Source organism: Danio rerio, chromosome 7, assembly GCF_049306965.1.
Source record: "Danio rerio strain Tuebingen ecotype United States chromosome 7, GRCz12tu, whole genome shotgun sequence".
Lineage (NCBI taxonomy): Eukaryota > Metazoa > Chordata > Actinopteri > Cypriniformes > Danionidae > Danio > Danio rerio.
The window spans coordinates 9788767-9815924 of NC_133182.1; the positions used below are offsets into that span (position 1 = coordinate 9788767).

Here is a 27158-nt window from a genome sequence, read left to right on the forward strand (position 1 = left end):
AAGAGTCAATATTGTTACTTTGAAGGTGTGTATTCGTATGTAAATATTCAATATTTATATCTTAAAAGGTCATATTAGTGCCAAAAGGGTCGATATTGATGTCTTTAGAGCTGCATATTAGTTTCTAAAGTGTCAATAAAGTGTATATCAGTACCTAAAGGGTCAAACGTGTACCTTAAAGATGCATATTAAGTAACAGGCAGAACAGTCTTTTTTTAAAACTTTACAAAATCTGATCCAAAACATTTGATCTGTATTTGAGTGTATAGTATGTAAATAATACCTTGAACGATTAATAAAAACTACAGCAATAACTTAATCCTCCAATAACCTCAAAGTTAATGAATAACCACATCACTGGATCCGTGAAGTCTGAGGTAACATGCCGCGTATCAATGTTTAATTCCCAACATGCTTTTGTTTACTTTTTATACACCAATTCTTGAAGTTGAGTCGCGCCGGTTGGCATTCCGAGTGGAATCTGTGTCCTGAAGTAAAACAAGCAGCTATAAATAACCAAAGGTGTTTCTTGAATTCCAGGTAACGAATAGGAGCGAGTACAGACAGCGAGTCCTGCCCAAAAACACACCCCGTTGGACCGAGTCACCGTCTGTCCTTTGTCTTATCAGGCCGCTTGTCGCCATTGTGTTCATTATCATGACCCTCGCCTTGCTCTCTATCAGTTGCACAATGCAAACTAGTGAGTCCTGAGGGCGCAGTTTTTTTCTGTGTGGGTGTGTGTGTGTGTGTGTGTGTGTGTGTGAATGAACCCGCCGAATGCCTGTTAACCTGCGAACGGTGAGGAGGAGGAAAGCAGGGAGGGGAAAATAACTGCTCAATCGCTAGTAATGCAGGCAGGGTGTGACTGGACTATTTGAAACAAGAGCGTTCCTATGGGCCGCCAGTGCAACAGTGCTGTCATGTTACACACGTCTTACCGGAGAGAGATTAGACCATAACAAAAGGTAAACTGGAGCTTTCTTGACCTTGGCTTTCATGCAGTGTAAATGGAGAGATTTAGAGACAAAGAACACATTTGAAGCATGATTTTTATTTTTTGGATGATGTTAATGAACAGTAAACAAGCTTATTTGGCTGTTTTTTTGGTTACACTTTACAATAAGGTTTAATCAGTTCATGTATTTACTAACATTAACTACAAACAATACTAATTTTAAAAGTGCTTATTACCTAAAGGGTCGATATCGGTATCCTAAAAGTGCATATTAATACCTAAAGGTCAATATTTGTATCTTAAACATGCACATTAGTATGTAAAGGGTCAATATTGGTACCTTAAAAGGTGCATATTAGTATGTTAAGGGTGGATATTGTATCTTAAAAGGGCATATTAGTACTTAAAGTGTTAATTTTGGTACCTTAAAAGTGCGTATTAGTGCATACTGTAAACCTTCGATATGTAGATACCACAAAAGTGCATAATTGTACCTAAAGGGTCGATATTGGTATCTTAAAAGTGCATATTAGTACCTAAAGGGTTAATATTGGTATCTTAAAAGTGCATATTAATACTTAAAGGTCAATATTTGTATCTTAAACATGCACATTAGCATGTAAAGGGTCAATATTGGTACCTTGAAAGTGCATATTAGTATGTTAAGAGTGCATATTGTATCTTAAAAGGGGCATATCAGTACTTAAAGGATCGATATTGTTACCTTAAAAGTTTCTATTAGTACCTAAAGGGTCAATATTGATATCTTAAATGTGCATATTCGTATTTAAAGGGTTAATGTTGGTACCTTGAACGTGCATATTAGTATGTAAATATTCAATATTGATACATTAAAAGGGCATATTAGTACCTAAGGGATAATACTATCTTAAAAGTACATATTAGTACCTAAAGTGTCGATATTGGTACCTAAAGGGTTGATGTTTGTACTCTAAAAGTGCATACTAGTTCCTAAAATGAAATCTTAATTGTGCACATTAGTATGTAAAGGGTAAATATTGGTACCTTGAACATGCATATTAGTATGTAAAGGGTGGATATTATACTTTAAAGGTGCTTATTTTTAGTGCATCTTAGTACCTAAAGGATCAATATTGGTATTTTAAAAGTGCATATTATAAACCTACAGTAAAGCATCGATATTGGTATACCATAAAAGTGCATAATTGTAACTAAAGGGTCGATATTAGAGCCTTAAAAGTGCATAGTAGTAAATAAAAATGGTCAACGTTGGTATCTTAAAAGTGCCTATTACAGTACCTACTGTAAAGCCTTAATATTGGTATACCAAAAAAAAAAAAGCATTTTAGTACCTTAAATGTCGATTTTGGTGCCTTAAAAGTGCAAATTAGTACCTAAAAGGTTAATATTGATATCTTAAATGTGCATATTAGTACCTAAAATTTTAATATTGGTGCTCTAAAAATGCATATTAATACCTATAAGGTCAATATTAATGTCTAAAAGGTGCATATTAGAACCTAAAATTTCAATATTGGTGCCTTAAAAGGGCATATTAGTACCTAAAGGCTTGATATTGGCAGCTTAAAAGGGCATATTAGTAACTAAAGGGTCGATATTGGTGCCTTAAAAGGGCATATGAGTAACTAGGGGATCAATATTGGTATCTTCAAAGTGCATATTAACACCTAAAAGGTCAATATTGATGCCTTAAAGGTGCATATTAGAACCTAAAATTTCAGTATTGGTGCCTTAAAAGTGCATATTAGTACCTAAAGGGTTGATATTGGCAGTTTAAAAGGGCATATTAGTAACTTAAGGGTCGATATTGGTGCCTTAAAAGAGCATATTAAAACCTAAAGCATTAATATTGGTACTTTAAAAGTTTGTTTAATCCCGCCTCTTTGACAGAATTTCGCACACACAAACTCTAGTGTGACCACAGCTTAAGTGTGTTGGAGGAGGTTTGGGATTAAACTGTGCAGGGCTGCGGCCCTCCAGGAATTGTGTTTGACATCCCTGTTCTAAAGGGTCCATAAGGTGCATATCAGTACCTAAAGGGTCGACATTGTACCTTAAATGTGCATAGTTTTTCCTAAAAGTGCATATTAGTACCTAATGGGTCAATATTGGTACCTTAAAGGTGCATATACAGGTAAATAGTCCAAATTGGTTCCTTAAAAGGTCATATTAGTGTGGATATTGTAACTTAAAAGTGCATATTAGTATGAAAAGGCTCAATATTGTTACCTTGAAGGTGTGTATTAGTATGTACATATTTAATAATTATATCTCTATATCTTAATAGGTGATATTAAGACCTAAAGGGTCGATAGTGATACCTTTAGAGGTGCATATTAGTGCATATAAGGTGTATATCAGTACCTAAAGGGTCAAACGTGTACCTTAAATATGCATATTAGCACCTAAAAGTAACAAAAATCTACCTTTTTATAAAGGTTACCCCAGTACCCCATAGTGGCTTTATTTCTGAGATTGTATTGAATTAAAGCTAATAATGAGGAATTACTGTTAAGTGTTATCATTAGTTCTCTTTGCTGCTACTGAGAACACTTATTTGGTGCTTATTAAACATTTAATTAAAAAATTTCTTGAGCAGCTTTAATGTGGCCACCGAAAAAAAGCAAGGCTCCAATGGAAGATTGAAGGCTGATTAAAGCCAGCAGACAATGTAAATCGCTTGAACTTTAGCTGTCGTATAACATCATTATGGTTCTGAGTGTTGAAATGTGTTCTTGTTGAAATGTGTATCTCACAAACGACAACCTCTGACCTGAAACCTGCTTAAAAGTCTGAAACTTTATGTGCTGAAGTTCTTGAATTTGTCCTAGTTTCTTGTTCTCAGAAAAGGTTTACAATGTTTTGTGATAACAGAGAGTGATTTATAGCTAAAGGGACGCAGGATAATAATTTAGTGTGATCTGTACATGTGCTTTATTTACACACCGTCTTAGTCAAACAGACCGTGAGCTCTTTGTTATGTTCAGTTGACATGCTGCTGTGCTCCTGCTTTGTGGTTGTACTGTCATGGAGAAAGAGCTGATAAATTAAAAGAGGCTAAATTAAATAAAGGAAATAATATTATATAATGCTTAAAGGAATGAGCAGGTACACGATAGGATTATCATACTCCAAAGGTCAAAATATCAGCTACAAGGTAGGATGTGTATGCGTGTGTGTTTAAATGAAGATGCTTCTGTTCACCAAGGCTGCATTTATCTGCTGTAAACTAGGGTAAAGCTGAAATATGGTGAAATATTATTACAATTTAATATGTTATAATCAGGGCTTTACATTAACTTTTTTGATCACCAGCCATAGTGGCTAGTAGTTTTCCAACGTTAGACACTCTGCATTTTCACTAGCCACAATTTTGTTGTAGGGAAAATATTTTTATATGCATAAATATGACTTTGACATGCTAAAATGACTTGATTTAGATTTTGTGTTATGTCCACATGCCTCCTCATTCATTTCACATTTTGTGTGTCGTGTATGAGCAAATGGGTCATGGTTTCATAGTCTTATACTGCAGTTGGTTTTTATTTCACAGCACTTTTCAGAACTCAAAATTAGGGATTTACCAAATTTATCTCTGACCACACCAAACAAAAATGATTTCTCAGCCACAAATTTTAAAAGTATCAACACAATATAAATATAGCTGTATACTTTTTATTTAACAAAACATTTATTATAAAAAACCAAAGAAAAACAATTGACTTGTAGGGTGCTTTCACACCTACACTTTTGTTTCGGAACGTGTCTCGTTTGCCCAGTTAGCGCGGTTCGATTGGCATATGTGAACAGGGCAATCGCGATCTGTTCCGTGCCAAACTAATCGCTCCGAGATCGCTTGAATGAGGTGGTCTCGGCTCGATTGAAACGAACCCTGGAGCGGTTCGATTGCAGTGAGAAAGCGATCCAATCCGAGCGCGGTTATATCACAGTGTTTTATGGATATGTAATAGGCTTACGGCTATATGAAGAGAGAATTATGAGTAGGGCGGGAAGTTTCGCGAGTCTCCGGATGCCCGCAAACGAGTGTTGATCTCCCGGTAATCTTGCATCTCTCTCCCGGTCCTAAAATAGGCATCGTCGCGCACCCTTCTCACCCCTCCCCACCGTGTCTCTCCTCAGACACGTCACGCGCGCGCACCCTGTCAATCACCACCAAACCACCACCTCTCCTGACATCTTAGCGGGACGCTGCAAAATAAACCCTGACACTCTGACCAATGTAGGGAGAGTTTACTCGCACGTGACTTGTTTTAGCTCTTTTGGTCCGATTAGAAACTTTGCAGTGTGAAAGCGAACCGCTCCAAGAGCAAAGAGCAACATTGTAACATTTGTAATCTCTGTTTCGGAACAACTGAATCGATTCACAGGTGTGAAAGCACCCTTAAAAACAATTATTGTCATGTATCAAAAATATGCACAGTGATCTGTCCTCGCTAAAGGTCTCTCAGATCAGTTAACTACACATAAATAAAGAGTTAATCTCATATTAAAGCAAATGTTGTTGTAAAAAATGATAATAAAGCCATAAAAACAAAAATAACCGTAAGCAAAAGAAAGCAGGTGAAAAACATACTGTGTGATAATGGAAGGATGATCACAAGGTTAAGGCCAATTAATAATTTGTTTAAAGCGAAAGCAACCGGTGCTGCTTACAAAAAGACATATTTGGAGCTCTTGAATGCATCAAGACTGTGTCTGTGTGTGCATTAGCATTACTTTTTTGCCTGACTATTTGAAAGAGATCCGATCACAGTTGAGTTCCAGGCACGTGTGCCTCGAGGAAGGAAACAGGAGTGCGCCTGCTTTTAAGAAAACCACAATTGAAAAATTATTTTCAACCAGCCAAAGTGGCTAGATGTTTGTCTAACCCAGGGGTGTCAAACTCAATTCCTGGAGGGCCGAAGCCTTGCACAGTTTAGTTCCAACCCTGCTCCAACACACTTACCTGTAGGTTTCAAACAAGCCTGAAGGACTCAATTAGTTTGATCAGGTGTGTTTAATTAGGGTTGGAACTAAACTGTGCAGAGCTGCGGCCCTTTTGGAACTGAGTTTGACACCTGTGGTCTAACCCGTCAAAGCTGAAATCTATCCGCATTTGGCGAGTGTTAATGCAATATATGTTATGTTTTATTATGTTAATAATACAATATATGTTATGTATATATTATGTTAATTATAATTTATTTGAATGTGACAGAAAGCTGTGTTTTCATTATCATTACTCTACACTTTCAGAAATACACATATGTGAGCTGTCACTGGGGTGGTACCTTTTCAAAAGGTACAAATTTGTACTTAAAGGGTCCATATTGGTATCTCAAAAGTATTTATTAGCACCTAAAAATTTTAAGAGAAACACTTTTGTACTTTTTAAGTACCTTTGAGGTAATAATATGGACCCTTTAGGTACAAATTTGTACCTTTTGAAAAGGTACCACCTCAGTGACAGCTCAGTGAGCTCACGTACTTTTATTTCTGAGAGTGTAGTCTTCAAGTGTTAGATCATCCCTCATAAATCAGTGAGGATTTGATGCTCAAGAAACATATTTATTTATGCGATGGACTTGCAGACAAACAGACGCTAGCATGATTTAGCACATTACTACTAGCATGTTATTAGAATGATTTTGCACACTCTTTGTAGGGTTTAGTAGACAGATAAACAGATGGACAGACTAACAGACAGATTATTGCATGACTTAGCACAATACTAGCATGGTTTTATAGTGCTTGCCTGATTAAACATATGGCATGATTTAAAAGCTTGATAGATAGATAGATAGATAGATAGATAGACAGACAGACAGACAGACAGACAGATAGATAGATAGATAATTTTTTAGCATAATGTTAGCATGCTGCTAGCATGATTTTCCACACTTCCTATAAGAAGTGTAGAAACCCTGCTGAAAAATCCAGCTTAAACCAGCCTAGGCTGGTTGGCTGGTTTTAGCTGGTTTTAGAGGGGTTTTGGCCATTTCCAGGCTGGTTTCCAGCCATTTCTAGCCTGGTCTTAGCTGGTTAGGCTGGAAAATGACCAGCTAAATCCAGCTAAAACCAGCTTGACCAGCCTGGTTTAAGCTGGACATAGCTGGTTTTGGCTAGGCTCCCAGCCTGGCTAAGCTGGTCAAGCTGGTTTTAGATGGTCATCTCCAAGCCTGACCAGCTGAGACCAGGCTGAAAATGGCTGGAAACCAGCCTGGAAATGGCCAAAACCCCTCTAAAACCAGCCTGGTCGACCAGCTAAAACCAGCCAACCAGCCTAGGCTGGTTTAAGCTGTTTTTTTCAGCAGGGAAATCATGCTAGTAACATGCTAACAAAAATGCTAAATCTTGCTACTATCGAACTATCCATCTATCCACCTATTCATCTAGCTATCTAGCTCAGCGGTGTCCAAACTCAGTGCTGGAGGGCCAGTGTCTTGCAGATTTTAGCTCCATCTTGCCTCAACACACATGTAATGATGTTTCTAAAAAGCCTAGCTTGATTTGCTAGCCCTGGTGTGTCTGACTGGGGTTGGAACTAAACTTTGTAGGACACTGGCCCTCCAGGACCGAGTTTGCCCCCTGATCTAGCTGTTAAATCAAGTAAGTGCGAAAAAATCAAGCTAACAGCATGCTAACATTATGCTAAATTGTTATATTTATCTGTCTGTCTGTCGGTCTGTCTCTGTTTATCCATCCATCCATCCATCCATCCATCCATCCATCCATCCATCCATCCATCCATCCATCCATCCATCCATCCATCCATCCATCCATCCATCCATCCATCCATCCATCCATCCATCCATCCATCCATCCATCCATCCATCTATCTATCTATCTATCTATCTATCTATCTATCTATCTATCTATCTATCTATCTATCTATCTATCTATCTATCTATCTATCTATCTATCATGCTTTTAAATCATTTAAGTGTGGAAATTCCTGCAAGCAACATTATAACAATATGCTACATTGTGCTAACATCAATAGATAGATTAATTTAGCAAAATGTTAGCATGCTGCTTGCATGATTTTCCACAGCTCTTTAACGGCTAGCTAGCAAGCTAGGCAGATGGATAGAGGAATAGATTGAAAGTAGCAAGCTTTAATAATAATGTTAGCATGTTAGTAGCATGATTTTCCACACTTCTTACAATATTTAAGAGCATGACAGATAGCATCTATCTATCTATCTATCTATCTATCTATCTATCTATCTATCTATCTATCTATCTATCTATCTATCTATCTATCTATCTATCTATCTATCTATCTATCTATCTATCTATCTATCTGTCTGTCTGTCTGTCTGTCTGTCTGTCTGTCTGTCTGTCTGTCTATCTCTGTCTGTCTGTCTGTCTGTCTGTCTGTCTGTCTGTCTGTCTGTCTGTCTGTCTATCTATCTATCTATCTATCTATCTATCTATCATGAATTGCCATATTTTTAGTATGCTTCCCCTGCTGAAAAAACAGCTTAAACCAGCTTAAGCAGCTAAGCTAATTTTAGCTGGTCGACCAGCCATTTCCAGCCTGGTCTTAGCCTGTCATCTCCCAGCTAAGTCCAGGCTGGAAAGTGCTGGAAACCAGCCTGGAAGTGGCCAAAACCTCTCTAAAACCAGCTATCCAGCCTAGGCTGGTTTAAGCTGTTTATTTCAATAGGGTCTATCATAATTTTACACTCCTTGCATGATTTAGCAGTATGATAGACAGATAGACCGACTGATGGATAGATGGATGGATGGCAGCATTATTTTCCACACTGTTAGCATGATTGCAGTAGCATGATGGCAGCTTAATGTCTCTAAACCTGCTGCCAGGATTAATCACTAACCCAGTCTGAGGAGTGTGAACTAAAGTAACCCAAGACTGCGTTATTATTCAGTCTCCGTGACCGACTTTCACTTGTGATTTATACCTCTGCAGCTAATAATTATTTAACTTTGGGTGTGAGGTGTTGTGGTAATTGACTGAAGGGCTGTGAACTTTAAATGCACACACAATTCGAGCTCTACTCGTCTTCCCAGATTAGCTGTGGTTAGTTGTTTTGCCGCAGGTCAGCAGGGCCCCTATAAACACTGTTTACAGTAGAAGCACGGCTGTTTACCGTCAACACATTTGGAAAATCTTTTAATAAGGCTCAAAAAACTGGATTTGCAGAATCTGTGGTTAAATTTGGAAAGTGACACAAGAATCACAACATCCACAGCTAATGCAGCTTAAATGTACAGTTGAAGTTAGAGTTATGAGCCCTCCTGTATATTTTTCCCCCAATTTCTGTTTAGGTGAGATGTTTCAACACATTTCTAAACATAATAGATTTAATAACTCATTTCTAATAACTGATTTCTTTTATCTCTGTCATGATAACAGTACATAATGTTTTACTAGATATTTTCCAAGATACTAGTATTCAACTTAAAGTGACGTAAAACACAGGTGTCAAAGCCAGTTCCTGGAGAGCCGGAGCCCTGCTCAGTTTAGCTCCAACCCTACTTCAACACACTTACACTAAGGCCGTACTCACACTAGCTACAGTTGCCTCGAACCGGGTCAAAGCACGCTTGTCCTCCCTCCTGTCTCCCCCAACGGCCCGCACTCACACCACAAACGGGCCTCGGCACGCTTACGTCATCGCTGGTGCACTGTTCAGTGAGAAGCGCTCTCTCACTCAGCAGCACAGATGAGATTTCTCTAGTTATATCGTGTCAGTTGTTTGATATGCAGTGACATGCAGTCAAATATTTCGCCAAACAGTCCTTAGGGATGCGGTGACACGCAGTCAGATATTCCCATCCTCCCCTTTCCTCGACATCTTTGTCATAAATGGTATTACTTTTATTTTTTATTATCATTATTATTATTACTGTTCTGACTTGTCCTGTTATCTTTTCATTATCATTATTAAAAGTATTTATACCATTATCATTAGTAAGGTTGCAGTTGTTGTAGTTGTAACGGTAGTAGTAGTAGTAGTAGTAGTAGTAGTAGTTGAAGTAGTAGTCATTGTAATAGTATAGATTGTTATTGAGTAATTGTTACGGAGATTATAGAAGTTGTAGTTCATGTAGTAGTAGATGTCATTGGTATAGTAGTAGCAGAAGTAGTAATGGTGTGGTTGTTACAGTAGTAGTAGTAGTCGTTGTTGGTGTAGTAATATCAGTAGTAGATGTTGTTGATGTAGATGTAGTAGAAGTGATGGTAGTAGTAGTAGTAGTAGTAGTAGTAGTAGTCGCAGTAGACATTGTTGTATTAGTTGTAGCAAACGCTATAGTAGTATCAGTAGTGGTAGTCGTTGTAGTAGTCGTGGTTGTGGCTGTAGTAGAAGCAGTAGTAGTTGTAATATAAGTAACTTTCTGTAGTAGTAGTTGGTGTAGCACTTGTGATTTATTATTATTGTTGTCAGTTATTACTGTTGTCCTTTCTCTCTTTTTACTTTCATTTTTACCATCATACATTAATAAGCATTGTTGTTACTCCCTACCTCTGACTGGTTTCTTTCTATATGTTGTATTTATATCTGTGACACTTGCTTCATTTATTGACTGTTATTGTTTCTTATGTATGTACTCTGACCTGTCCACCAAGTTACCTTTACATGCATACACACACTCACACGCACACACTCACGCACATACCAATACATGACTATATTGTTGATGTTTTTGTTTTGTTTTCGTTTTGTTGCTTTGTATTTGTTATCTGTTGATGTTTCTTGTATTTGTATGATTTTTGCATATTCTAATTAAAAAAAAAAAAGATATTTCGCCGAACAGATCCGCCACTTTTGGCGATCAAAAACAAACATAAAGCTCTCGTGCTGCAGGAATGAGGAGGTCTGCTGAAGGCGCGCAGCTGTCGTGCAGTGAGGAGTTCTCGTCTTTAATAAACTACTGCAATTTGCGTTCACTGAAAAGTAAGAATAATTAATAAATCTATATGAAACAGTCCCTTAAAAGTCACGTCTCGCTTTCAGTTTCGGGCTTTGGTGCGTTTTGCACTCACACACAAGCGTACCATGCCAAAGCCCAAGTGAACCGTGCTCAGGCACACCTCTTCCAACCGGGCCAGGGCCGGCCAAGTGAACCGGGCTTGAGCCCGATTCAGCGCACTCACACTTCTCAAACGGAAGGAAAACGGGCCTGATCATTGTATTGTAAGCAAATCATTGTATAGACCTTTTTCTTCGTTGCTGCATGGAGAACGCCATAGCCAACGCCGTCTTCCGGTAGGATGTTAAAAACTTCTGTTTACAACTAGTAAATCTTGATCCAAAAATGGTTAACAATCCCATTTTGAGTGTTTTTGTGATGCACAATTTTGATTTTGAAAGACGTGTATCAAAGCAGTTCTAATTCTGTCAGATGTGGTTTAAGTGCAAGCGAAAACCATTCTCTTAATTCAGTGTCTTCCATCAGATCAGATGCCTGCAAGGGCATCCGCTGCGTAAAACATATGGTGGATAAGTTGGCAGTTCATCCCGCTGTGGCGACCCCTAAATTAATAAAGGGACTAAGTCAAAAAGAAAACAAATGAATGAATGCTAGAGCATAAACTTTAAAAGTTCAAGTGGTCTTTCTACAATGTGTGAGTGTTTGTACATATATTCCTGATTTACAGAAAAATATACAGTCTGTACATTATAAACAAAACCTATTTAAAACCTATGCATGACTAACATATCTGAGCGATAATCTAACTATACTACTAACTACACATATACTGTAAACCAGGCGTGTCCAAACTACGGCCCGCGGGCCATCTGCGGCCCGCAATCAGTTTTGTGGTGGCCCGCGAGACTTTTTATAAATAGTAATAGAATCTGGCCCGCTATACAAAAATGAACGTAATTCAATAAATAACCACCGGGTGTCGCTATTACATGCATTCAATTAAGCAGTAGTTCTTGTTATGATCTATCTATCTATCTGTCTGTCTGTCTGTCTGTCTGTCTGTCTGTCTGTCTACACACAGTTGAAGTCTGAATTATTAGCCCCTCTTTGATTTATTTCTTCTTTTTTAAATATTTCCCAAACGATGTTTAACAGAGCAAGGACATTTTTACAGTATGTCTGATAATATTTTTTCTTTTGGAGAAAGACTTTTGTTTTATTTCGACTAGAATAAAAAGCGGTTTAAATTTTTTTATGAACCATTTTAAGGTCAAAATTATTAACCCCTTAAGTCTTCAGAACAAACCATTGTTATAAAATAACTTGCCTAATTACCTTAACTTGACTAGTTAACTTTATTAACCTAGTTAAGCCTTTAAATGACACTTTAAGCTGTATAAAAGTGTCTTACAAATATCTAGTCAAATATTATTTACTGTCATCATGGCAAAGATAAAATAAATCAGTTATTAGAAATGAGTTACTAAAACTAATATGTTTAGAAATGTGTGGAAAAAAATCTTCTCTCCGTTAAACAGAAATTGGGGACAAAATAAATGGGGGCTAATAATTTAGGGGGGCTAACAATTCTGACTTCAACTGTATATATATATATATATATATATATATATATATATATATATATATATATATATATATATATATGCGTGTCTGTGTGATGTGTGTAAAATTTGGCCCGCAACAACGTTTGTTTTTTTGCATCTGGCCCTCGGCCTAAAAAGTTTGGACACCCCTGCTGTAAACTATAGAAATAACCTAAGACTGACTATACAGGTACTTTTACATAAGACAGAATAATATTGGGCAAGATATTGAGCAAAAGAGGTATTTAAGATTGAAGAAAACAAGTAGTGCAACATGATTTGTGGTAAATTCTCAGGTAACATTGTTTTCCTTATTGAGTCCTTGTAAGATGGAGTTTAGGTCAAGTGAACACACTCTCAGAAATAAAGGTATGTGAGCTGTCACTGGGGTGGTACCTTTTTTAGAAGGTACAAATGTGTACCTAAAAGATCCATATTAATATCTCAAGGGTATATATTAGTACCTAATAAGTACAAAAGTGTTTCTCTTAATATTTTTTAGGTAATATACTTTTAAGGTACCAATATGGACCCTTTAAGTACAAATGTGTACCTTTTAAAAAGGTACCACCCCAGTGACAGCCTGCGTATCTTAATTTCTGAGAGTGTACAGGTGGTTTGTCAACCCCACTCACCTATGTGAGGCTCACTCAGAAATGCACAATGTTTTATAGAGATATAGATTGATTTTAGGAAAGGAGCAAATGAGCAAACTGGTGCAAGTGTCAGATAAAGTGTCATGCTGTGTTCACACTAGATGCGGAAGGCGTGTCAAGCGCGAGTGATTTACCTGTTAAGTCAATGCAAACGCGCAAATAGACATCCTGTGGCGCGATACACGTAAATAATGCTTCGTAAATTGATCGTTTTGCGCGTTTGACGCACTTAACACGCCTTTCGTGCATCGCTAGATCCATTTAGCAATGAAGCTAGAGTCACCGGGCAGACAGAAGTCCTGCCCATCACACGAATCCGCGTCTGTTCTAAAGTGAATTTGATGCACGAATGAAGCGGGGTTTGACGTGTTAATAAAGCGAGTAAACTTAAATGTTCAAGCGGCTATTTACGCGTGAATAGCGTGATTTATCCGTGCGTTCCGTGTCTGGTGTGAACACAGCATTAGAGAAATGAAAGTATGTGTTTTCTACAGGTGGTTTGTCAAGCCCACTCACCTGCATGAGGCACGTCCAGAATCGTGTAATGTTTTCAGGTTTTCGTGTATTGTGTTGGGGAGAAGTGAGTGTCCTGGTCTTGGGAGCTGGGATTGTGGATGATATTTTAGAGGAAAGTGAGGTGATTGGAGTTGAAGTCTATTATGCTGTGTTCACACCAGACGCGGAACGCGTGGATAAATCGCGCTATTCGCGCGTAAATAGCCGCGTGAACATTTGAGTTTACACGCATCATTCGCGCGTCAACCCCCGCTTCATTCGCGAATCAAATCCGCTTCAATCGCATGTCAAATTCACTTTAAAACAGACGCGGATTCGCGTGATGGGCAGGGCTTCTGTCTGCCCGGTGACTCTAGCTTCATAGCTAAATGGCTAACATGGATTTTATTAAGAAAATAACAGTGTTGTTAATGTGCATTATGGAGACAGAAAAACAGCGTCGATACGTTTAGGGTCCTGTCTGAGTCCACTGCATCCTTTCAGAGGTGCATCCAGCTCTGTGAGCTCATAAACTCCTCCAGAAACTGAACCTGGATGACGGAGGCTTTCAATGGTGCTTCTGACTGAGCCGAGCCCAGTTTGATGATTTGTTGGTGTCGCTTGGAGGATTTCCCCGGGACATCATCAACAGGTTCTACGTCACAATCACGCCCCCAAAAGAGCAAGCTTCTGATTAGTTAATGTGGCGCGAATGTCCACTGAAGTTCAGATTTTCAAACTCGGGAGATTCGGGCGAAACGCTCATTAACGCTCGCGCGCATCTCGCTATTTGCACCGCGCCATTGGCGCCATTCGCGCTTATCGCGCCGCAGGATGTCTATTCGCGCGTTTGCATTGACTCAACATGTAAATCACTCGCGCTTGACGTGCGTTCCGCGTCTGGTCTGAACGCAGCATTACAGCTTGTGGAAAAAAACTGTTGAGTAATCAGAAGTATAGACCTTTTCTCAAGACTGCTATGATGTGTTTAACGGTCATCAGCATCTTAAATCCTTGAAAGTTTTTAATATTTGGATTTAAAAAACAAAACATATGTACAAATATGTGTATTTATGTTTGTATTATATCATCTTTGCATCAAAATAGAAAAAAACAAATTACCGATTGTGCGAGGGGTTTTTAATGCAGCGTTTACGGGGACAGGACAGTAAATGTGAAGTTTTTTTTCTCTTCCGGCTGCCGTTATCAGTCTCTGACTTTTTTGTTTCCTTTTTCTTAAAAGTCTTAATAAAGCCATCATGGAGTTTTTCTTTAATTGTTGTACTCTCCCATTCATTGCGCTCCAAGTTTACACAACTATGACAACTTCCGCTACTGAGAAACCCGCAAATGTGAAAAAGCTCCATTATTTGAAGGTTTTTTGTTGCTCCAGTCATAACGTCAATGTGTGTTGTATGGTTTTTATTCTCTTTTCTACGAGTATGTTAAGCTGCTATGACACGTTATAATATACATTGTAAAAAGAACTATTGAAATAAAGCTTTGAATTGAATTGGACGCGTGTCTGTGGGTTTTTGTCTCTAGATGTTGGTGATCGGGACGCTGGGTGAGTGGTTTTGGTGGGATCGTCTCTGGCTGCCGGGGAACCTGACGTGGGCTGATCTGAAAGATGAAGACGGTCTCGTCTATGCCAGACCTTCACACCTTTACATCACACTGCCATACGCTCTCATCTTCCTGATGGTCAGATACTTGTTTGAGCGGTAAGATTCACAATCTTGTGTTGCAGGAAATAAATTATTGGAAAAACACTATCTAGTCTTTTAGCTTACAAATAGATTACAAAGTAAAATGATTTTAAATACAATTCATGTGTGGGATGTACAACAACCAAACTTGCGTCAAACCATCTGGCTATTCAGAGGTGCTATGCTATCTCTTTCCTTTACTAATTCATGTTAGCGATATGCTAATTCTTTACTTTTTTTTTTTTTGCTGTTGTAAGAAATAGATTAGGAACATGCTGATTTAATGCTAGCAACATATTAAAATAATTTTAAATGTGTGTTAGCAACATGCATGTCGACAACATTAATGTTTGAGTATTAAGATGCTTCTGACATTCCTGAGTTGCAGGAAATTTGTTATTAAAAAAAACATCACAATTTTTTTCACCTTAAACAGCCTAACTTTTGTGTCCTTGATTTAAATGGGAAATTATTTTTAATATAATTAATGTGTGGGATGTACAAAAACCAAACTTTTACTAGGATAATATGAAGTGTTATGCTATCCCTTTTCTTACTAATTCATGCTAGCGATACACTAATTTTTGCTGGCAACATCCTAATTCTGTTTCATATAAATTTATTAATAATATAAATAATATAAATAATAAATAATATATAATAATATAAATTTATATAAAAAAAAATATATATATATATATATATATATATATATATATATATATATATATATATATATATATATATATATATATATATATATATTGTAAGAAATAGATTAACAACATGCTGATTTTAATGCTAGCTACATTTTAATTCGTTTCAAGAGTTCACACTAAGCTGATGATTGTTTATAAAGAATGTTTGGCATGCTGTCCTGGTAGAGAGCCCTGAGCTCATAAGATCCTCGAACCTGGGGCTCCCTCCCGTTTGCAAAGCGAGAAGGGAGTTTAAGCTCAGGTAGATCTCGAGAACTTCCCTGCTGTAGTAGCTAATGAACAGATAGTGATTGCTCTTAAAAGGTAACTGCTTACTAGGAGCATGTCTAGGATGTTGATTTGAATTAGTCTATTAACTAAGTTGCGTGATTTTGGATGTTGGGAGGAAACCAGGGAATCCGGGGAAAACCCTCGTGATCACAAGGAGAACGTGTAAATTCCGCACAGAAAAGTCAGCTGGCTTGGTAAGGACTAGAACCAGTGACGTTCTTGCTGCGGGGCAACAGTGCTAACCACTGAGCCACTGTGTCACCCATCTAGGAAAGAAGGAGGAGTAGAGGTGGAAGGGGGGATTCTTCAAAACGAAGATGTCTGGGATATGGAACTTACGGTTATTTATAGAGGCTTAAGAATCGTTTGATTGGTGAATCATAAGTTTGATAATGCGGGACCGGCTGCAAGCAATTATAAGCATGTGATCCTTTCTAAATTATTTATAAATAAACTTCACTTTAAACATTTGTTAGTAACATGTTAATTTATGTCAGCTACATTCTTAATTATGCTAACCCTAAATACCCTAACAACTGTTGGGGAATTCATTGTGTCTTGATGAATTTCTGATAAATGTACTACTCTCATTTATATGCTTATTTGAGTGATTTCAGTATTATTATTATTATTATCTATTGTATTATTACCCATACCTGCGGCATTATTATCAGGTATGTGTGCTTTGGCAAATGAAAAAGTCATTCTGTGTAAATGCAGTCAGAGATGAGAAGATAAATTAGAAGAGCAGCATTAATGTCACAAAGAGGGTTAATTTATGGAAGCAAGGCTAAAAGGACACCTGCGTTCTGTTCTGTAACTCATGATAAAGCACACCTGCATGTGCGCCCACACTCACTTGTACTGACATCTAAAGAATTATGAGTACCTATGAACTTCAGCTGAACTTACAGTTGACAGCTCAGTGGACAGTGAACAAGATATATTGTTGAGCATTGTTTTTTGGCTGAGTCATCACTTTGAAGCAGGAAGGAAAGACCTTAACTGGACATGGGTAAGACCCCTGAAAGACCCTGAGATTCTATTGGTGGCTGGCACCTGAGAGATTTAGGATCACATTAGCAGAGAAGCTAATGGAGGTGTGTCATGTAAAAATTTGGGTGGAGCATTAAGACACAGAAATGTATTTAAACTGTGTGTAAGCCTATGTTCGGCAGACACTCGAACGACCTGTCGTATAAATATTGTGAATGAACTTGACTGTGGCTGTCTTAAATAATAATCTCAAATAACCTTCATTTCTCAAAATGGATAGATCTCATTTTGCAATGAAACTCTTCAAATGGCATACTGCGGGAAAACCGTGCTGTAAGGCGATTTCGAAATCGTGCAAGTTCAAATCGCGATTTTGATACGATTTCAATTAATCGCACATCCCTACTACCAACATGCTAATTATTGTTAGCAAAGTGCTAATTCATGTAAAAACACGAAAGCACCATGTAAGTTCATGCTAACAATATGCTAATGTACTAGAAAATTCTACCAAACATGTTTAAGTCTGCATGAAATCAATATTTGCCATGTTTATTTTGCTAGCTCACATTGTTATTCTTAAAACTATTGATTAATCTGTGAAAGTTAATCCACTGAGGGGAAAAAAAGTTTGTTTTGGTAATCTTAAATTAATGTCTGAGCATTTGATTTCTTCGTTAGGAGTGGCGGTCCTTCAGTTGACGTCAACCTGAGGGCTTCCGTAGCAACTGTATATTAATATCCTTAACCACACCCCTCATACAATTAGTTTGCTATGACTGAATGATATTCAAAAGAAAGCCCCGCCCCCTACTTAGTTTTTCAATTCAAGTTGGAAGTACATCAACACTGAATAAAAGTCAGCATTTATGTTTGTCAACAAACTTTACTCATCTAGTTCCACGAATGTGTGTCTGTTTAGGTTAATAGCGACACCTCTCGCAGCTTCACTGGGCATTACAGAGAAAACCAGACACAGAGTGGAGCACAACACTGTTCTTGAACAACACTTCAGAACCAAGTCAAAAAACCCAGGACAGGTAAAGTTTTCTACCTCATCACCTTCAGATTCCTGTCTATATACAGTATGTGCTGGAAAAGTGCATTTAGGCATGATTTAGGCATCAAATAATTACATTACAACTTGCTGATAGAAGTGGTAAGTCTTAGTAGTGGCAAAATACTAGCAATACAGGTACCATAGATATATACATTAGATGTCGCCTGCCCTATTGTTGTCTATTAGAAGGAATACGTCAATAGAGCCGCCATTTTAGTACAGGGTAGTGCTCCTTTGAAATGAATGCGGGAACAAGCTTCAGTGGAAGACTGTGGCCATCCAGAGCCAGAGAATTACACATATACACACATATCTAAGATCAGGAGCTTTCCCGGAGGTCAGTATGCAATTTTTTTTTATATTACAAAACTTATAATTTTACATCACTTTTCCACATTGATGGATCAGCGATCGCACTGCCATTCCTGACAAAAAGCTTGTGTTTGTGTGTATGGAAATGTACTATTCACCCTCCCTGTTAAATTTGATCTAATCATGTCCTGAAACACACCTCCTCTCCTGCTTTCACTTCTCATACTGACGGAGGGAGCGATTCGTTTGTGAATGAATCTCCGTTATGAACGACTCGTTCACTAGTCGACAATAATACAAGTTTCTGGCACCTCAGCATCTCGTCATATTTCTTTTGCATTGTTTGCTGATTTTATTCAACAAAACTAGCATAAGCCGAGTGTTTAGTGCGAGTTGGAGCTGCTTTGCCGTATGGTGAATGCAGTAAGTGACTGTTATCATCAATAACGGGACCTGTTTAGCACAAAAGTTCAGAACATACAAAAACGTAAAAAACTAAATCTTACCTATAAAATGTTCTTTCTTTGTGCTTTGTTTTCTTTGTTTGCTCGTTACTACACCCGTACACAGCGCTAAAGTCCAGCATCTTCACGTAATAACACTGTGTTGACTAGTGCGGTTGAATGACACTTGTCCTGGGGGCACTGTACAAATATGGCGGTGCTGCTGACGCATGCTCAGGGTCCCTATGCAATATCTTGAGTATATATCTATGTACAGGTACTAATAAATGTATCTACTAGTTTGTATTTATTATAAAATGCGCATTGGATTCCCCTCCAGCTACAACCCAGTACTGGGAAACATCCGTACACACTCATTCACACACACATATACACTATGGCCAATTTAGTTGATTAAATTCACCTATAGGCAGTAACCTTCTTGCTTTGAGGCGACAGTGCTAACCACTGAGCCACTGTATCACCCCTTTATTAACACTATTTTATATAAATGAGATATTTATTAAATACATACTTGCTAATTATTTAACGAACATTTAGCAAAATAAATAAATGCCATAATTATAAAGCACAAACATTTGATGTAAAAAATTTGAGTCCAGTATTTCACAGCTTGCTAGTGAATTGTTTGGACTTTACTACCAGTATGGCTCATGTCTCTGTTCTTTCCCTCTTGTTTTTCCTTTGCTATCAGGCAGATATTGATGGCCTGTGTAAAAAATGCGGCTGGTCGAGTAGACAAGTGGAGCGCTGGTTCAGGAGGAGACGAAACCAGGACCGGCCCGGGGTTCTCAAAAAATTCAGAGAGGCCAGGTATGAAAAACACATGAACTAATCGCACACGGCTGCCAGAACTAATTGACTCTGATTGCTCAAATGCTCAATTTTGTAGTCAGAAATGTGTGTATTATGATGAAAGGGGACCTATCATGAAAAAGTCACCTTTGTGAGGGGTTTAAACACAATTGTGTGGGAACAGTGTGTGAATATAGCCAGCCTCTAATGGTAAAAGTTAATTGAGTCTCTTTTTTTAATGACACTTGATAAAAACAGTCTGCAGAAACACTTTGATTGACATTTTCTCTTTGTATGTGTCATCAGAGGCTGAAAGCCCCGCCCATTAGTGACAATCTCCCTCTAATTAGCATAGACAGCCCTGAGTGAGAAGCAGCTGTCTGCTATTAGAGTAATACGAGTAGAGTAGAATCTGCCACTATGCTGATGCACAGGCATTTGTAGCTCCGCCCTCCTCTGAAAAAGAGCGTCTCATTTGAATTTAAAGCGACAGTTACTAAAAATGATGATCAATTAAGGTCAAAGCCTAAAAGGGTCAGTTTTAAAGAGTTATAAACATCATTTGTGTGGTATTTTGAGCTTAAACTTCACACACACACTCTAGGGACATCAGATACTTATTTTATATCTTGTATAAAGGGGCATAATAGGTCCACTTTAAACTAGTATTACCCATTTATTTTTTTTCCATGGAGAAACAGACATTTAACTAAGTCAGGGATGCCCAAACTTTTTCGCACGAAAGGACAAAAAACAAATACCATTGAGACCTGTGGGCCGAAGGTAAATGTACCAAACTATATTACTTTAAAGTTGCCAGGTAATTTCCTAATTAATTCATAATATTTTCAATTAATCAAAAACATCACTTTAAATAGTATAAACTAATGCAGTATAGCTTTTTAAATGATAACTTATTGCAATAAACACATTTATAACAAAGTGGAGTCAATTGCTGAATACACTAGTCAAGCAAAATTTGCCTTTGCCTTGATTTGCTCACCAAAGCCTGTGCATTGTCAGATGACAGGATGTACATGTAAACAAAATCTGATTAATTTAAATGAAACATTTATTTTTAGTTAGCTTTTAACAATAAATCAAACAAAGAGTTACATTATATTTTAACTGACAATCTCTAAAACCATCCCCATCATTCTTCCTTTCTTCTCAGATGGGATGGCGGGCTCAATCAAAGTTTACCACGGGCCACCAGCCCATACCTATCAACATTGAGATGTGAAAATAAGGGATGTGCCCACCATAATAAGCGATTAAAAAATCCCCAAATTACTAAATATGCTCATTTTGGAGGAGTTTCATTATAAATAAACAGTTAAATGGTCAGTAATATATTCTATTATTATTAATTACAAAAGAAAGAAAGAAATATTATACATTAGCAGCAAATAAATTAGCAAACTTTTCAGCTTATTAAAATTAATAGCTATTATAAACAGAATCAAGCTATCAAATCTCATAAGCCGTTTCTTCACTGTTTAACTTACACATTCTGATTAAAAAGCAGCAAATGAATCTTACTTATTTGGATTTCTCATCTGATTACATTAAATAACAGAAGTGTCACTTTAAAAATGCACACAGGTAAAGTTATAATAAAAGCATTTGGTTGCTTTCCTAACTTTTTATGCTCATTTAGGATGAAATTAGTTGTGTTTGAAAGAAAAACCCACCACGATCGACATCTTTAGATATAATTATTATTAATTATGTGTATATGTCTGTTTGAACCTCGCAAAAACGGAAATGCTTGTAGTTTCTGCCAACCCGACTCTACACCATAACTTTTCAATCCAGATGGATGGGGCAACCATTACTGCATCCAAAATGGTGAAAAGCCTTGGAGTAACGATTGATGACCAACTAAACTTCTCTGACCACATTTCTAGAACTGCTCGATCGTGCAGATTCACACTCTATAACATCAGAAAGATCCGACCCTTCTTATCTGAACATGCAGCTCAACTCCTTGTTCAAGCTCTTGTTCTCTCCAAACTGGATTACTGCAACTCTCTACTAGCGGGGCTTCCAGCTAACTCTATCAAACCTCTTCAGCTGCTCCAGAATGCAGCAGCACGAGTGGTCTTTAATGAACCTAAACGAGCACATGTCACTCCGCTGCTAGTCCGTTTGCACTGGCTGCCAGTTGCTGCTCGCATCAAATTCAAAACTCTGATGTTTGCCTACAAAGTGACTTCTGGCCTAGCACCTTCTTATCTGCTCTCACTTCTGCAGATCTATGTGCCCTCCAGAAACTTGCGTTCTGTGAATGAACGTCGCCTCGTGGTTCCATCCCAAAGAGGGAAGAAATCACTTTCGCGAACGCTCACGCTCAATCTGCCCAGTTGGTGGAATGAACTCCCTAACTGCATCAGAACAGCAGAGTCACTCGCTACTTTCAAGAAACGACTAAAAACTCAACTATTTAGTCTCCACTTCACTTCCTAATCTGCAATTGCCTCTTTGAATATCACACTAACTGTACAAAAAAAAAAAATAATTAAAAAAACTACTAATACTTCCCTTCTTAGACTTTACAGACCTGAAACTTGCCTTTAGTACTTATTCATTGTTGCTCTTAGTTGTGTAAATTGCTTCCTTGTCCTCATTTGTAAGTCGCTTTGGATAAAAGCGTCTGCTAAATGACTAAATGTAAATGTAAATGTAAACGCTCCCAAACCCCAGACTTTCGCTCTGCTTCAAATGGCTTGTACAGAATGCATTTGGGAAACAGCCTCTATTAATCACTATGGAGCGCCTCAGCTGACAGTCACGCACCGCTACAAGGCTGTTTTAAGGATTGCATAGGAGGGGTGACGGCACCTGTAATAAAAAGGAAAGGGAATCCCGCTGCTCTTCTATTTATTTCAAAGTGTTTTCATGCCTAAACAAAGTGAAAGCACAGAACAGATACACATTTAGGAGCAAGGGGCGTCCCCTGGTGGTTTGGTGGTATGGGTTACATATAGGAAGGTTTGGCTCTTCAATGTTTATTGCCACCCTTCAGAGAAAGACTGAAAATACGGGAAAACACCTTTACAGCATGATAGCAGGATGGAACTGTAAAATACAGGCGAATCCCGGGAAAACGGTAGGGTTGGCAGGTATGCACCAGCCCTAGCTTGGGCATCATTGAACAAACTGATAAACCCTAAATCAGTAGTTCTCAAACTTTTTTCACCAAGTACCACCTCAGGAAAAATAAAAATGTTTCTCCAAATACCACCATAATGACCTGTCAACATTGGGATATAAAAATATGGGATATGCCCCAAACAACCATTACAAATATGAAGAGGAAATTAGCTTCAAATGATAGAATGCATAACAAACATTAGAAAAATTGAAAATAAAATAGAAGGTTTAGCCCAGAGGTGTCCAAACTCGGTCCTGGAAGGGCCGGTGTCCTGCTGAATTTAGCTCCAACTTGCTTCAACACACCTGCTAGGATGTTTCTAGTATATCTAGTAAGAGATTAGTTGATTAGTTGCTTCAGATGTTTGATCAGGGTTGGGGCTAAACTCTTCAGGACAACGGCCCTCCAGGACACTCTCTAGGACACCGGCCCTCCAGGACACTCTCCAGGACACCGGCCCACCAGGACTGAGTGTGGACACCCCTGGTTAAGCCTATTAAAATTAATTTACTTATCACATTGGTGTAATTGTACACGTTAAAGGGTTAAAAGTGTAATATTTTTGTTACTTCAATTATTCAGCGATTCCTCCGCATATCACTAGAAGGAAGCCTGTGTACCATTAGTGGTACGTGTACCACAGTTTAAGAGCCACTGCCCTAAATGATCTAATGAGCTCTGAGGTTGTTAATCGAAGACAAAATCTCATCAGTCTTTCATTTAACTAATTTTAAAATAATCTTGCTAAATAGCAGAATTTGTGCAGAAAAAAAAAAAAACTACGATACCCATGATGCTGTGCAAGAAAAGCCAGTAATCTTGCAATGGTTTGGAGTAAATTTGAAATGTACTGTTTCAGTAGATACAACCGACAACTTTCAATTAATATTATTGTGTTTTACATCGTTTTAAATGTAATTATGTCATTCCCAATGCTTCATGGGATTGTAGTTTTACCCGTATTAACCCTTATAAATGCTGTTAAGTTCGCAGTCTTGCATCGTTGTCTTTTTGTCAGATTTTCATATACTTCTGTGTTTCAAATCAAAGTTAGTAATATAGTGATTCTCCTTGATTGATGCTTTAATTAAGACTTTAAAAAATCACTATGGGGGAAATGTACAAAATACTTGTCTACACTCTCAAGACTTCTGTTTTTAGCTTGTTTCATTTAAAATGTAGTTTCTGATCATCGGCTTTTCTCTTATAGTTGGCGAATGATCTTTTATCTGTTGGCATTCATTGGAGGAATCATAGCTTTGTATGATGTAAGTTTGTTTTCCTTCTCTTCTCAAGCTTACCTATAAAAAGTGGTCTGTTAACATAAATACTCTTGCATTTCTGAAGTAAGAGATCTGTAGAAAATGGTCTGTTTTCTGGCCTGTTGTTATCATTGTTGCCATTTAAAATCCGGGTAAAGTCATATTAAAATATGAGTTCTGAGTTTGTCACACAACAACAACAACGACGATGACGATGACGACGACAACAACAACAACAACAACAACAACAACAAAAAGTGTTATTAATCATCCAACCCCATCATACCATCCAAATTGAAATCATAAAAACATTGCAATAAACTAAAATAAGCTATCAAAATCAGAACCAGAACATGATCATAGTTGTATAAATATTTTAAAAAAATATCAATGTTTAATTATATATTTATTAGCACTGTCACTTCACAGCTGGATGGTCACTGGTTCGAGCATCGGCTGGGCCAGTTTGCATTTCTGTGTGGAGTTTGCATGCTTTCCTCATGTTGGCGTGGGTTTCGCCCGGGTGCTTAGGTTTCCCTCACAGTCCAAAAACCTGCGCTATAAGTGAATTGAATAACTTAAATTGGCCGTAGTGTATGAGTGTGTATGAGTGTGTATGGATGTTTCCTAGCACTGGGTTGCAACTGAAAGGGCATCTGCTGTGTAAAACATATGTTGGATAAGTTGGCGGTTCTTTCCACTGTGGCAACCCGAGGTATCTTTCAAATGCTTTTGAGAAAGAAAATTAAGCTGTAGAATGGCCCAGCCAATCACCTGATTTAAACCCAATAGAGAATACAAAATTAAGCTCAGATTTGATAGACGAGCCCCACAGAACCATCAACATCAAGATTTTTTTGTTTTGTTTCATTTTTATGTTTGTATTGTTTGGGTTTTAACCAAAATCTGGTTTAATTCTATGTTAACAGCTCCTTTACAAATATTATTCCCAGAAAAAAAAATTATGTTTAATACTTATTTTTCTGTATTGTCTGCCCCATTTAGAGGCCAAAATGAGCATATTGACATAGATTTAATTATATTGACTTATCTGTTTTTCACAGAAACCCTGGTTTTACAATGTGCCTGAAGTGTGGAGTGACTATCCGAAACAGGTATGACCCAGTTCTTTCAGATCTCGCATGTGTTCCAAGAAGTGTTTGTATTTTATGGCTCATATCACCTGCACTAATAAGAACACTTTGACCTGGTCCTGATAAAGGTTTAACGCAGTGCCCAAATTGACATCACAGCTAATAAATAATGCAGATAATAAGTCTCACACATGTGCCAAATCAAACACGGCCATATTTAGAACAAAAATGCCTTTTTTTTGGCCAAGCTGAAATGTGTCTGGAGTTCCAGGTTGCAATCAAAAATGATGTCATTCAGATTGGCGTTAAAAACACTTGAGTTTCCTAAAATAACCCCCCCCCCCCCCCCCCCCCAAATGTCTGCAACTCAAGCTCAGTGCAATGTAAATATGTGCTTCAGCCTACATTTTCGTGAACCAACAAAATGTGCTTAAACTTACAAAATGTACTTAAACATAAAAAAAAATCACAAAAATGTGCTTGAACATACATTTAACTACAGTTTCTGGGTAAAATGAATGCTATGGGGAAGTATGACGCCAACAACTTGTATTCCTTTTCACACTAATGATATTCACAGGACCGTATTATCAATGAATAAAGGATTATTTTAGTGCAATTCTTTGCACAACACCAAACAAATGCCCCAAAACAACTTAACAATGTCTATGATTTGCAATCAAATATGTTTGCATATGTACAAAAAGTACAATAATCTGAAACATACAACAAAACATACCTCAAGTAACATATTTCAGATTCGCAAAAAATGTAGACAGCGCCCTCTTGTGGATTTGTCATCTGAAACGTACAACAAAACATACCCTAAGTATTTCAGATTCGCAAAAATGTAGACAGCGCCCTCTTGTGGATTTGTCATCTAATACGTAAAACAAAACACCCTAAGTAATGTATTTCAGATTCAAAAAAATGTAGACAGCGCCCTCTAGTGGATGTGTCATCTGAAACGTACAACAATATACACCCTAAGTAACGTATTTCAGATTAGAAAAATGTGGACAGCGCCCTCTAGTGGATTTGTCATCTGAAATGTACAACAAAACATATACTAAGTAACGCATTTCATTAAAAAAAAATGTAGACAGCGCCATCTAGTGGATGTGTAATCTGAAACGTACAACAATATACACCCTAAGTAACGTATTTCAGATTAGAAAAATGTAGACAGCGCCCTCTAGTGGATTTGTCATCTGAAATGTACAACAAAACATATACTAAGTAACGCATTTCATTTAAAAAAATGTAGACAGCGCCATCTAGTGGATTTGTCATCTGAAACGTACAACAAAACCTACACTAAGTAACGTATTTCAGATTTGCAAAACTGTAGACAGCGCCATCTAGTGGATTTGTCATCTGAAACGTACAACAAAACCTACACTAAGTAACGTATTTCAGATTTGCAAAACTGTAGACAGCGCCCTCTAGTGGATTTGTCATCCAAAATGTACGACAAAACAAATACCAAGTAATGTATTTCAGATTCGCAAAAATGTAGACAGCGCCCTCTAGTGGATTTGTCATCTGAAGCGTGCAATAAAACAAACCTTGAGTATTGCATTTCACATTTCTCAAATGTAAGGCACTTATTTCCAATGGGCCTGAGCTAAAAATCAAAGCTAAATAAACTGTATAGTCATAGATTTTCTATCATAAAAATGTTCAAGCCTTGCTATTGTGGAT

The 27158-nt window shown here is 37.7% G+C and overlaps 1 protein-coding gene and 1 long non-coding RNA gene across 7 annotated transcripts in view; one reads left to right on the top strand and one right to left on the bottom strand.

Moving 5' to 3' along the window:
• The first annotated feature begins 903 nt into the window (after positions 1-903).
• Positions 904-27158, top strand: part of cers3a (ceramide synthase 3a) — a 55602-nt gene continuing 29347 nt past the window's right edge. For 4 of the 6 annotated variants that reach the window (XM_002662744.8, XM_073908070.1, XM_073908072.1 and 1 more), the window contains exons 1-6: positions 904-965; positions 15162-15340; positions 18233-18350; positions 19841-19959; positions 24309-24366; positions 25425-25475. In XM_002662744.8, the coding sequence (XP_002662790.3) occupies positions 15162-15340; positions 18233-18350; positions 19841-19959; positions 24309-24366; positions 25425-25475 (525 nt within the window). In that variant the 5' untranslated portion in view covers positions 904-965. Of the gene's footprint in view, positions 2654-2738; positions 4116-15161; positions 15341-18232; positions 18351-19840; positions 19960-24308; positions 24367-25424; positions 25476-27158 lie in introns of all 6 variants that reach the window. The other 2 variants (XM_073908068.1, XM_073908069.1) reach the window with 2 other exon arrangements.
• Positions 26194-27158, bottom strand: part of LOC141375302 (uncharacterized) — a 48547-nt gene continuing 47582 nt past the window's right edge. Inside the window, exon 3 of the long non-coding RNA XR_012383134.1 lies at positions 26194-26255. This is a non-coding gene — a long non-coding RNA (uncharacterized lncRNA). The remainder of the gene's footprint in view (positions 26256-27158) is intronic.